General features: G+C 41.0%; 1 protein-coding gene across 2 annotated transcripts in view; it reads left to right on the forward strand.

Moving 5' to 3' along the window:
- Window positions 1-14,335, forward strand: part of PSEN1 (presenilin 1) — an 89,706-nt gene that overhangs the window by 60,447 nt on the left and 14,924 nt on the right. For both annotated transcript variants that reach the window (XM_005666340.3, NM_001078667.1), the window contains 2 exon segments: window positions 4,449-4,547; window positions 13,673-13,759. In XM_005666340.3, coding sequence (XP_005666397.1) covers window positions 4,449-4,547; window positions 13,673-13,759 — 186 coding nt within the window.

Raw genomic sequence — 14,335 nt, forward strand, 5'->3', positions numbered from 1 at the left:
TGCCTTTTTCAACAGCCACAGTTTGCCGTCACCTTCACCAGGACAGATTATGTCTTTACCTAGCCACTCATGGGATCCTTCAGCAGTCCTATCTTTGTGTGCAATCTTTGTAGGCCGGATCTTAACCACATCCAGTTTTCTCCAGGAGCACAGATATAACATCCCACTGATGATAGCATCCTCTGAATAAATTCATTTGACCTGCTTCTTGAGGACATACAGATATTCACAGTAGAGCTCAGAAAAAGGGAGATGGCATTTCCCTGTACATGGTACAAGGCCCTGCCACCCCAGTTAAATTTCTGGAAATTGCTTGGTAAGCTGAGGGCTTCTGCATCTCTGTCACTGTCAAGAATTGGCAATTGACCCTCTCAGCATCTACAATGTTAAAACAAACCCAGTATTTTTTAGGCCTTTTTGGGGGATCTAGAGGCAACGTATTCTTCATTTACAAATTTTACTTAAGCCTGGTTATACTGTTACAAATTGACCCATCTTGATTTGGGGCTCCCTCCCACAAAGAGTTCTAGAATCTGCGTAAATTATAATGAAATAGTTACTCCCATTAGTGTCTCTTCTCCTTTCCCCCAGAGAATCGTCCACTGTGGAGGCTTTAGCAGCATTTTCTCATACCTCCTGAAGTCTCTGGACCACTCGCTATGACCATAAGTTGCCTGGGGATTTCTGGTGTGAGAAACGACCTTCCTTTAAAGGGCATTTTCTGATAGCATATTGAGCTCTCCTGGAAACAGGTTCTCACAGCCCTGAACCTTTGAAGCTCTGTATCCTTTGCTTCTTATCTCCATAGCATGGAGGCAGCATTCTGCAGGCTCAGCACAGTCACCAGGGCCTCCTTGCTAAGACAGAGATGTTAATTATGTGGCAGAGCTAAGTCTGGGCCCTCGAAGTATCCCACACGAGAGGGTGGCCTCTTCCTTCCTCAGTCTTTTGCCAGTCGACCGGGTACTAGAGGAGGCCACCCCCTCTTGGATACCTGGCTTCCTCAGGAGTCCTTTGGGATCCAGTGAGTGAACAAAGAGCAGTTAGAGTTTGTACGCTTTATGGACAGCATTAAACCTACATGTGATGGAGCTTACTGGAGAGCCGTGCTCTTCATTCCTCAACCCAGGCGTCCTTGATCAAAGAATGGATCCAAGAGTCAGCAAAATGAGCTGAACTTTAGACAGTCATCTTACCGTGGCCAACAATTTGTTCTGTCTCTGCATTTTTACAGACTGTTGGGCCACTGCCAATGGTCTAGCCACCTGGTTCTGCCAGTGGTAGCAACAGCAATTACTTATTCAAGGCTTCCCTCTTTAGAGAAAATAACTGAGAATCTCTTGCCTCACAGATACCAAAAATATAAATCGAAGTTATATACGTCTTGGAGTTCACTGGTGGCACAGCAGGTTAAGGATCTGACATTGTCACTGACGTGGCACAGGTTTGATTCCTACCCAGGAACTTCTGGGTGCCATGGGTGTAGCCAAAAAAATTATAAAAAAGTCACACACGTCTCTGTACATATTCAAGCCACAAGCCAAGCCTCTTTAACCACTTTGGAGTTGTAGGCGTTGTTAATTGTGACCATTTCACTTCTAAATATACACAGTGCTGGGCTCCTGAACATGGTACTCAGTGGAATGTAAACCACCCTTACAGGCTCACGCTACAGGCCTCCTGGGGCACAATTTTAACATACTAGAGAAATTTCAAAATTAAATGAAACATCAGCGGTGAATCATAGTAAAGAGTCTATTTTTTTTTTTTTTTTTTTGTCTTTTTGCCTTTTCTAGGGCCGGTCCCTTGGTATATAGAGGTTCCCAGGCTAGGGGTCTAAGCGGAGCTGTAACTGCCAGCCTACACCAGAGCCACAGCAATGTAGAATCCCAGCCATGTCTGCAACCTACACCACAGCTCACAGCAACGCTGGATCCTTAACCCACTGAGCAAGGCCAGGGATCGAACCTGAAGCCTTGTGGTTCCTAGTTGGATTCGTTAACCTCTGAGCCATGATAGGAACCCCTGATTCTATTTTTTATATTAAAAGAAAAAAGGATGCTAGTTCTAGAGACAGACCACCTGGATTCAAATTCAGACTCTGCACTCATTTACTGGGCATGTGGCCACAGATACATTCCCCTAAGTCTTAGTTATTGTGAAGATTAAATTAAACAATACATATTCTACACTTAGAACAGTATCTATTAGTAAATATTACCTACTATTTTTTGATATGTAATCCTGTGAAGTAAGCAAGGCAGTTATCCTGGTTTTATTGCTGAAAACCTGAAGTTTACAAGAGGTAAAGTATTTGCCCAAGCTTATTCCATTTGATGTAGAATCTGAATCCTGAGCCCCATATTCTTCCTAATTACTCTTTCTCCCATCAACCCTCTATTTCTTTCATACATATATAAATTATCTCTACCAACCTTTGAGTTCATTTAAAATAAGAGACTTTTGTGTCCAATATTTATAGTAGTGATTTTTTTTTTTTTTTTTTTGGTCTTTTTAAAAAGGGCCACACCCACAGCATATGGAGGTTCCCAGGCTAGGGGTTGAATTGGAGCTGTATAGCTGCTGGTCTAAACCAGAGCAGCGTGGAGTCCGAGCCGCGTCTGCGACCTACACCACAGCTCATGGCAACGCCAGATCCTTAACCCGCTGAGCAAGGCCAGGGATCACACCCATGTCCTCATGGATGTTAGTCGGGTTCGTTAACCACTGAGCCACAATGGGAACTCCAGAGTAATGATTCTTAATTCCATTTTCACGAGGTTTCAAGATCTTTTGCCACAAAAATGATTCTAAAAATTTGAAAACAGGAGTTCCCTTCATGGCATAGTGGAAACGAATCTGACTAGAAACCATGAGGTTGCATGTTCAATCCCTGGCCTTGCTCAGTGGGTTGGGGGTCTGGTGATACTGTGAGCGATGATGTAGGTCTCAGATGTGGCTTGGATCTGGCGTTGCTTTGGCTGTGGTATAGGCCGACAGCTGTGTCTCCGATTTGACCCCTAGGCTGGGAACCTCCATATGCCGAGAGTGTGGCCCTAAAAAGCAAAAAAAAAAAACAAAACAAAATTAATTTTAATTGCTCCAAAAGTAAAGGAGCTTGTCATTTAGCTATTCTATAAGGAGGAGTATGTTGTAAAACCAGTATAGTTATAAGGACATTGCAGCTTCAAACTGGTTGAAAATCTCATTATTTCAGAGCATGGCAGATTTCCCTTTTCTCATTCAAAACAAATCAAAGTGGGAGCAGTGAGAGCAGAAATTTCTTTGTGTGTGTGTTTTATTGTAGTAGTAGTATACAAGAAGACATGACCACTTGCAGGTGTGAGGGTTTTTTTTACTTAAATGCATCTGAATGATAGTGATATTGACACATGCTATGAAGTCTTCCTTTACAAATTTACCCATACCTGTTTTTTTGTCTTTTTGCCATTTTCTTGGGCTGCTCCCACGGCATATGGAGGTTCCCAGGCTAGGGGTCTAATTGGAGCTGAAGCTGCCGGCCTACACAGCAATGCGGGATCCTTAACCCACTGAGCAAGGCCAGGGATCGAACCTGCAACCTCATGGTTCCTAGTCAGATTCGTTAACCACTGAGCCATGACGGGAACTCCTGTTTTACATTTTCAAATGTTTGAAATCATTTTCTTTATTTCTGTATTATGAATTTCCACGACACAGCAAATAAAGAAAAATTGCAGTTGACGGAAAGAGATGGTGGTAGAAGCAGGAATAATTTAGGCATATTGCTTCTTCCATTGAGTTGCTATTTTTGTAAAATAAGCCACTTTTCAGTACCACGTATATCCTGAGACCTGAATATTTATGAAGTGCTTTTGATGGGAGAACAAAGGAAATGCTGAACTTTCTTGTGTAAAGGTTTATTATTTTGTTTTGTTTAAATTTGCTGCCCTCTTATTTCAAGTATTGCTAAGTAGTATATATATACTATTTCCAAAACAGGAGCAAATGAATCTTTTCTGTTCTATTCTTCATATTTTGAAAAGTTAGTCAAATCCCCTTTATTCCTCTAAAAGTAAAGCTCCAATTTGTGGTTTGTGGTTAAAATTCGTTTGGAAATGGCTTGTCCTTGTTTTTGCTTATTGGAAATTGACAGCTGCTCTAGAACAGTTGTTTTTTCTTCTCTGTCTCTTTTCTTCAAACTGGAAAGATTTATTCCTAGAACCCAATGATGATACACTGTAAACTAACCAAATAGCAGCCAAACCAAAATGAAATTTGCTCAGAGCTTCTGTGTGGTTGTGTGTATTTTGCTTAGGTTGTTTCTCCACCACCATCTGTTTACCTGCTATTTATTTCATATTCATTCAACATCTTTTTGATTGGTTAATTCTGCCCCTAAAAAACACCCATTTGCAAGTTTAGTCAATATATTTTTCAGATGTCTTTTTCTGTTTTTCTCTTTCTAGATTTAGTGGCTGTTTTGTGTCCAAATGGCCCACTTCGTTTGCTGGTTGAAACAGCTCAGGAGAGAAATGAAACTCTCTTTCCAGCTCTTATTTACTCGTGTAAGTATTTCAAGATGATGTTAAGTGAGTATACAGCCTAGAATGTGTAAAAATTCAAACACATGTAATGATGGCCCTTATCATGGTACTTTTTCTTAGCTTAAATACATAGCATTAATAGAACTACTGCAGATCTGTTTCCTTTCAAATTATTATCTTCTACCCAATATTGGTTCAAGAGAGTTTTCAGTACGTGTAGATAGAAGAAATACTTAGAGATTGGGGAGCCAGTATTCTCATTTTAAAATCTTATTAGTCTGGAGTTCCCATTGTGGCTCAGCAGAAACAAATCTGACTAGGAACCATGAGGTTTGGGGTTTGATCCCTGGCCTCACTCAGCAGGTTAAGGATGGGGCATTGCCATGAGCTATGGTGTAGGTTGCAGACATGGCTTGAATCCTTTGTTGTTGTGGCTGTGACGTGGGCCGGCAGCTGTAGCTCCAATTCGACCCTTAGCCTGGGAACCTCTATATGCCATGGGTGCAGCCCTAAAAAAAAAAACCAAAAAACTTATTAGTCAAGGGTTGTTGATACTTGTTATATACATATATTACAGGTGACTCTTGCATTAGCTATTGAAAGAATTGTAGTGTTCCATCAGAATGTGTTTGCCCTTTTTTTGTTTTAGTCATACTCTTCCTAATTATTCAGTAAATATTTATTGGGCATCAACCTGACCCGCTCCCATAGAGCATTGTGGAGACATAAAGATGATTAAGGAGTTCCCTGATGGCTTAGCTGGTTAAGGATCTGGTGTTGTCACTGCTGTGGCGTAGGTTCCATCCCTGGTCCAGGAACTTCTGCATGTTGTGGGCGTGGCCAAAAAAAAGATGATTAAGATACTTTGCCTTCCCTCATTGGATTGAATCTTTTTTTAATTGGCCGCACCCAGGCATATGAAAGTTCCTGGGCTGGGATCAAACTGGCACTTCTGCAGTGACCTGAGCTGCTGCAGTCAGATTCTTAATCTACTTCACCACAGCAGGAACTCCTAGATTGAACCTTTCAAGGGTGGGTAGGATTTCAGCAAGTACAGATGGAAGAGTCAATTCCCAAAGTCGGCTTGTCACAAAGAATGGCTTAGAGGCGTAAGCATGGGCATTTTTATCAAATTTCAAGTGCTCGATATTTTCTAGAGCACAGAGTACAGAATGGGGAGAGAACTGGAAGATGAGTTTGGAAAGGCAGATTAGGGCAGGATCAGGGATAGCTTTGAGGGACTGGTTTAGATCTCTGCATTCTATTCACACTTGCTTGGGAATCATAGAAGATTCTCGAACAGAAGAGTAATGTGATCAGAGCTGTGCCTTTGTAAGCTTGTAGCATTGTGTGAGATGAATGGGAGGCGGTGAGAATGAGACAGTGGGAAGCTTGATTAAGTGGACATTGACATGGTCCAGGTGGGAAACAGTGAGGGTCTGAATTATGGGATTGGTGATGGCTGTCAAGGGAAAGACCTTAATGAGAGCTTTTGGAGGTAGAATCAGTAGTTCTTAGAGACTAGTAAGAGCAGTTCAAAGCCTAAAGGAAGGATGATGATGAGATGTTTTTATTTGAGAAATCTATGTAGTGTTGCCTGTGGCCCATATATCTAATTTCGTTGGCAGGTCGTGTGAGCCATCCAGGTAGAAATTTCCACATCCAGGTAGTAGTTGAGAAATGAAGTACCAGTGCATAGAAAAACATTGATAATAGAGATGTAAGATTGAAGAACATCAGCATAGAGGTGTTAGTTGGAGCTGTGGGAATAGATGAGTGATTCAAATAAAAGGAGAAGAGATGAGGATGCCAAGGATAGATCTGTGTCAGCTACTATGTTTAGAGAGTGATAAAAGGAAGAGATAACAGGAGTTCCTATCATGGCTCAACAGAAACGAATCTCTCTGGCATCCATGAGGACACAGATTTGATCCCTGGCCTTGCTCGGTGGATTGGGGATCCGGTGTTGCTGTGAGCTGTGGTGTAGGTCACAGACAAGGCTCAGATCTGGCGTTGCTGTGGCTATGGCATAGGCTGGCAGTTATAGCTCCTCTTTGACCCCTAGCCTGGGAACCTCCATATGCCATGGGTGCAGCCCTAAAGAAAAAAAAAAAAAAAAAAAAAGGAAGAGATAACAGTAGAGGGAACAGAAAAATTGGGAAAGCTAGTATTTTTCACTTAGCAACAACATGACTTTTTTCATATCCATATGTGATATGTCTGCGTAGTATTCTCACATAGGTATTCAATGAAATATCTTTAAAAATTTTTATTGGAATATAGTTGACTTACAAAGTTGTGATAATTTCAGGCATACAGCAAAATAAATCAGTTATATACACACATATCCATACTTTTTCAGATTCTTTTCCCATATAGGTTATTGCAGAATATTGAGTAAATTTCCCTGTGCTATACGTAGTAGGTCCTTGTTACCTCAGTGAAGTATCTTTATTGATAGACATTTAGATCATTTCCATGACAAACAATGGTCGCAGAAAATATTTATGAATTTGTGAATATTATTGTAGAGATTTTCTTAGAAGTGGAATTGCTAAGTCAAAGGATGTGTGCCTTTAAATTTTGTTAGATACTGCCAGCTTGATTCCTTAAAGGCTATACCACTTCCTATTCCCTTCAGCAGTATTAAGACACTGATTTTCTAACAGCTTCAGTATTACTTGTTTGTGTATATGAAACTAACAGGCAAAACAAATCTTGTTTTATTTTTCATCATGGCTTATTAACCAATAACTTTTAGTGATTATTTGGACTTTTTCATGTAATTTTTAGCTACATGTATTTTCTAGCAGAAGCAGCTTGGATCCTGTGTTGCTCTGGCTGTGGCATGGGCTGGCAGCTGTAGCTCCGGTTCGACCCCTAGCCTGGGAACTTTCATATGCCGCGGGTGCGGCCTAAAAAACAAAAAAATAAAAAGCAAAAACAAAAAAGAAAGCAATTTCAGTAGAATGATAGGACCAGAAGCAGTATTCCAAAGGGAGGAAAGTGTGTGTGTGTCTGTCTGTCTGTCTTCCTTCCTTCCTTAGTCTTGCCGCTGGCTACCCTGGCCTTGGCAGGGATGCAGTGGACAGAGATTGGGTGGTGAAGCAGAGCTAAGTGTCACCTACTGCTTTGCCACAGGCAGAGCAGTGGTGACTTGAGAAGAGAGCAGGTTTGAGGAAGGATGTTTCCAGGAGAGAGAGAATCATGTTTCTAAGGTTGAGGGAAAGCAGCCAGTAGAGAAAGTCTTTGAAGAGACCAGCAAGGAGGAATAATGACTGAAGCAAGGAAAGGAAGCAGGTAGAAATTGCTCTAAGAGTTCAGGAAGAGAAATTAGATGAGAGCAGAGAAAAACCTAGAAGGAAGGAAGAGGAAGACAGAAAAGTGGAAGATGGTGAGACAGAGAGAGAGAGAGAGAAACTTGGGAACACATTAATTGACCTCGATCTTTCTTTTGAACTTGATATTAAGTCATTGGTGCGAAGTGGAATGAAGGTGGGGATTGTGCTTCTAGCTGGGGAAGTCTGGTAAACTTTTAGAACACCCAAGGATCTTTCTCTTTTTTTTTTTTCCAAATATAAATTTATTATCATGTGCTTACTGTGGTTTTTGGCAGAAAAGAACAGATGAGGTTTCGAGCATCCACATTTCTCTCTCTCTTTTTCTCTTTTTTGGCTGTACTTGCAGCCTACACCCATGCCACAGCAGCAACTGAAGCCACTGCAGTGACAACACCAGAGCCTTAACCCACTGAGCCACAAGAGAACACCCAGCATTTTCCTCTTAATGAGCATTTGGGCATAAGCTTCTTCCTGGAAATCAAAATCTACTGCTTATATATTTTCTATTTGTGCATACAGAATGCTACACCAAATGTTAATAGCAAATGCTAGGAAATTGACAGAACACTATAAACCAGCTATAATGGAAAAAAGTAAAAATCATTATATTAAAAAATATATAAAATTAAAAAAATAGTGAATGCTAGGAATTGAGACTGAGGAATATACTTATAAAACTATAGAAGGATGTTCACTGAAGCATTGCTTGTATTAAGAAATAAATGGAGAGGAGTTCCCATCGTGGTGCAGCGGAAACAAATCTGACTAGGAACCATGAGGTTTCTGGGCTGATCCCTGGCCTCGCTCAGCAGGTTAAGGATCCAGTGTTGCCATGTGCTTGGTGTAGGTCACAGACATGGCTCGGATCTGGTGTTGCTGTGGCTGTGGTGTAGGCCGGCAGCTGCAGCTCCAGTTGGACCCCTAGCCTGGGAAACCTCCATATACCATGGGTACGGCCCTAAAAAGCAAAAAAAAAAAAAAAAAAAAAAGGAAGGAAGAAATGGAGGAGTTCCTGACGTGGCTCAGTGGTTAATGAACCCGACTAGTATCCTTGAGGATGAGAGTTGGATCCCTGGCCTTGCTCAGTGGGTTAAGGATCTGGCATTGCCATGAACTGTGGTCTAAGTCGCAGACAAAGCTTGGGTCTGCTGTGGCTGTGGTGTAGGCCAGCAGCTACAGCTCTGATTCAACACCTAGCCTAGGAACCTCCATATGCTGTTGGTGTAGCCCTAAAAAGACTAAAAAGACAAAAAAAGAAAGAAAGAAAGAAATGGAAATAACAGAAGTGTCCATCAAACGGGACACTTTCAAATAATTATTGTACATTCATGCAGTAGAGTTGTGCAGCCATTTAAAGAATGAAGTTCTGTATATGTCCAGTTTTTTTAAATGTCAAAGATTATATGTTAAATACAAAAAGCAAGATTTAAAGCAGTACATACAATATCCTATGGAAGGAATCAGGGAAAGGAGCTATATATGTATGGATATGTGTGTTTATATATATAATGCCAATAATAAATTTAAAAACTGATAATATACTGATAATGTTTATCTCTGGGAAGTGGGATTTAGAGACTGAGATAACTTTTACATTTTTCCTTACACCTGTCTCTTCTTGTAAAGTTTTAGTGTTGTACCTTATCTTTTTTATAAAGTTAGTTGTGGGGAGTTCCTGTTGTGGCTCAGCAATAACAAACCCAACTAGTATCCATGAGGACTCAGGTTCGATCCCTGGCGTTGCTCAGTGGGTTAAGTATCTGGCGTTTCTGTGAGCTGCAGTGTAGGTCGCAGATGAGGCTCAGATCTGGCATTGCTGTGGCTGTGATATAGGCTGGCAGCTGCAGGTCCAATTCGACCCCTAGCCTGGAAATTTCCATGTGCTGTGGGTGTGGCCCTAAAAAGAAAAAAAAAATTAATTGTAGATGTCAATGTGAAGGTTTTGTGAGTTTTAAAAACTTTCTTAGGAGTTCCTGTTGTGGCTCAGTGGTTAAGGAACCCAACTAGTATTCACGAGGACTCGGGTTCAATTCCTGGCACTGTTCAGTGGGTTAAGGATCCAGCGTTGCCATGAGCTGTGGTGTAGCTTGCAGAAGAGGCTCAGATCCTGTGTTGCTGTGGTATAGGCCAGCAGCTACGGTTCCGATTCAGCCCCTGGCCTGGGAACCTCCATATGCGGCGGGGTGCGGCCCTAAAAAGATAAAAGACAATAAATAAATAAATAAAAACTTTCTTAGTGTTAGAATTTTTCATTGTTGTACTGTTGTATCTATTGTGAGTACCACACTAATGCTGTGTAACAAACTACCTCAAAACTTAGTACCTTACAAATAACAATCATTCACCATCACTCCCACATCTGCAGGTCAGTTGACTTGGCTCATCTGGCTTGGTTGTGGTAGCTCTGCTACATGTGTCCCCTGGCCTCCTTGGACCAGTGGGTTAGCTGAAGACCTCTTCTTCTTATGTCTGGAGGAGCAAGAGGGCAGCAGGCCTTTTAAGGCATAGGCTTGACATTAGCACACTGTCACCTCTGCCCACATGCCATTGGTTCAAGCAAGTCACATAGCTGAGCCCCTGGTCAGGAGGAGGAAAATTACATTCCAGTCTTCGTGAGGTCTTGACAAGAGCGTGGGTGTAGAAAGGATGAAGAAGGCGCCTTTCAGTCGGCCACAACCTTAAGCATGTATGCTTTAAACTCAGAAAAAGGGTTTACTCTGTAAAAAAAATTTGTATATACTATTTTTTCGTATAACATTTATATTGAGATCTTTGTAATAATTCCATGTATGATGCCAAGTGTCTTGTTTAAAATTACTTATCATTATTGGATTGGACTCAAGTTGCTGCTGGGTTTTGGTTTCTGCTGTTACCCTGTATGGCACATGTTTATAATATTTTTGTATCATTGTGTACCTTTAAGGTAAATTCCTGAAAGTACTATTGCTGGGTCAGAGGGTTAATGTACATGCAGTTTTTGGTTTTTTGGTTTTGTTTTCAAATGTAAAATGGTTCAATTATAGCCATTGTTCTGTTATTATTATAATACAGTAGAGTCATACAATGGAGTAGTACTCAGCCAGGAAATGAACTGCAACGACACACGAAATCACAGATGAATCCCCCAAAAAGAAAATTTTAAATTTTAAAAATTAAGATGCAAAGAATGTATATATTCTTATATAAAATTCAAAACAGGCAAAACTAAACTGTACTGTTCAGGGATATATACTTAAGAGAGGAAAATTATAAAGAAAAGCAAGGATAGTATAGAATTTCTGATCAGTACTCTTCAAAGTTTCAAGGTGATGAAAAACAAGGGAAGATTGGGAAGCTGTCATAGACTGGAAGAGACTAAGGGAACATGGCAACTAAATGCAGTAGATCCTGGAACAACAGTAAAAAAAAGAACTTTAGTGGAAAACCAGTGAAACCCAAACAAAATCTGAAGTTCAGTTCATAGTACTGTACCAATATGAATTTCTTTGATAAATGTGCCGTGGTTATAGAAGATGTTTTTACTAGAAGAAGCTGGGTGAGGGGTACACAGGAACTCCCAGTATTCTTTTTATACTTATCTTGTCAAATTAAAATTATTTCAAAATAAGGTTTTTTTTTTTGCTATTTCTTGGGCCGCTCCCGCGGCATATGAAGGTTCCCAGGCTAGGGGTCCAATCGGAGCCGCAGCTGCCAGCCTACACCAGAGCCACAGCAACGCCAGATCTGAGCCACATGTACAACCTACACCACAGCTCACGGCAATGCCGGATCGTTAACCCACTGAGCAAGGGCAGGGACCAAACCCGCAACCTCATGGTTCTTAGTTGGATTCGTTAACCACTGTGCCATGACGGGAACTCCAAAATAAGTTTTTTTAAAACAATGATAAGTATTGTAAAATTAAGGATAAGAGTTACTGCTTTGAAGAGCTGCCTGGGGAGGAGAACAGGGGAGGCAAGGCATTCTTGAATTCTTTGACCTGGGTAACAGGTGCAGAGGTATTTGCTTTAAACTGGATGTTTATGTTTTATGGGCTTTCCTGTATATTAGTTATTTCTCAGTTTTTTAAATGTTCCTTTGTTTTTTTTCTTTTTCTTTTTATGGCTGCACCCGTGGCGTATGGAAGTTTCCAGGCAGGGATTGAATCTGAGCCACAGCTGTGACCTACGCTGTGGCAACACTGGATTCTTTAGTCCACTGCACTGGGCCGGGGATCAGACCTGCGCCTCTGGAGTCCCCATTGTGGCTCAGCAGAAACAAATCTGATTACTATCCATGGAGGACTCAGATTTAATCCCTGGCCTTGCTTAGCGGGTTAAGGATTCAGCATTGTCATGAGCTGTGGTGTAGGTTGTACACATGGCTCAGATCCTGTGTTGCTGTAGCTGTGGCATAGGTCAGTGGCTACAGCTCCGATTTGACCCTTAACCTAGGAACTTCCATATGCCACAGGTGCAGCCCTAAAAAACCAAAAATAATAAAAATAAAACCTGTGCCTCTGCAGCCACCTGAGCTACTGTAGTCGGATTTTTAACCCACTTTGCCGCGGTAGGAATGCCACCATTTTTTAAATGTTAAAAGACTAAAGAAATTATCACGCACAGCACAGATGTAGATTTAAAAACCCACAGCTTGGAGCTCCTATCATGGTACAGCATAAATGAATCCGAGTAGGATCCATGAGGGTGTGCTCAATGGCCTTGCTCAGTGGGTTAAGGATCTGGCGTTGCCATGAGCTGTGGTGTAGGTTGCAGACATGGCTCTGATCTGGTGTGGCTGTGGCTGTGGTATAGGCCGGCAGCTGTAGCTCTGATGAAACCCCTAGCCTGGGAACCTCCATATGCTGCAGGTGCAGCCCTACAAGCAAAAAAAGAAAAAAGAAAAAACAAAAACAAAAACAAAAACACAGCTAGTGAAAGAGGGAAGAATGGTGATAAAGGTGAGTAAAAACCTCTGTCTGGTAAAGAGAATAGGAGGTAAGGAGAGCGAGAGGGAAGCAGCATTACCTTTACCACAAACATCCAGGAAGTTCACACCAGCTCCATACACACAGGTGTTTTTAATGTACATGTAGTTATTTTGTCTTGTTTTGTCTTTTTAGGGTTGAAACTGAGGCGTATGGAAGTTCCCAGGCTAGGGGTCGAATCAGAGCTGTAGCCGCCAGCCTACACCAGAGCCACAGCAACACAAGGTCCTTAACCCACTGAGCAAGGCCAGGGATCAAACCCACATCCTCATGGATACTAGTCAGATTCATTACAGCTGAGCCATTTTCCCGTTATTCCCTGTATATAGCACAATTTAGCATTATTGAAAATCTTGGAAGTGAGAGGTAATGTGAAAGGAACTTATTACTTCATATCTTTATAATAATTCATCTGATGCTTTGTGAGCCCCAATTTGTCCTCTGATTTAGTTCCAGTAAGTAAGTTTCATCAGTGAATTCACACAATTTTAGGATAGTCAACTAGTCCAGCTGTTGTTTCAATGAAATTGTTGCTGGCGTGAACACTTTTCCTTCTGGTTACTTTGCAGGGACTGTAAATGACAATGGACAGTTTTACAATAGCAGCTGCAGTTTGGAAGCTAAAGCCAACATCCAGTTTCAGAATTTTTTCTTTCATGTACTAAAATCAAAAAGACGCTTTTGTGGTTTTTAATATACATTTATTTCTGATTGTTAAGGATTCTTAAGGTGACATTAAGAAGTTTGGTGACTTGCGTAGAGAGGTATTTGCCTGCTATCTATTTGTGAGCTTTCCTTCTGTTTCCAGTGCTTACCCGGACTTTTGTCTTTCTCAACAGCAACAATGGTGTGGTTGGTGAATATGGCAGAAGGAGACCCAGAAGCCCAAAGGAAGGTATCCAAAAACTCCAATTATAATGCACAAAGTAGGTGACTTTTATTTGGTAATTTCCTGGTTTGGGGGGAGCAGTCATTGTCGTAGACGGATGATGAGTTAAGAAGCAGTGACTTTAACTGCCTTCTCTGATCATGAACTCTTCAGGATCTCTCCAAGCTGTGGTAACACCCAGCAAACACAGATAAATGTTTGAGTTCACATGCTCTAAACCCAGTTCGTACAGCCAAGGCATGCTCGGTTAAGAATTTCTATCATTATCACTAAAAAAAAAAAAAAAAAAAAAAAAAAAAAGAATTTCTGCCATTAAACACCATTAATACCAGCATGAAAAGGTTCAAGTTGAGGCTATGATTTTTAAAAAGTAAAATAAAATAAAAAGTGAAATATGTACTTTCTTCCAACATGTAAAAAAGAGAATCTCTTGTCTGACAAGGCCAGAGTAACTTTAATATAACTTGATTTGAGATATGATAATGTTTATGCTGAGAAGATAGAATATTCCAGGTGGACATGATTTTGCGGAGGGGGATGATAATGACGACCTAGGATGGGAGATTGCAAGGCCCCCGTGTAGATACTAAAATACAGAAGATGCTAAGTTGAA

The sequence above is a fragment of the Sus scrofa genome, chromosome 7 (genome assembly GCF_000003025.6).
Source record: "Sus scrofa isolate TJ Tabasco breed Duroc chromosome 7, Sscrofa11.1, whole genome shotgun sequence".
NCBI classification, from domain to species: Eukaryota; Metazoa; Chordata; class Mammalia; order Artiodactyla; family Suidae; genus Sus; species Sus scrofa.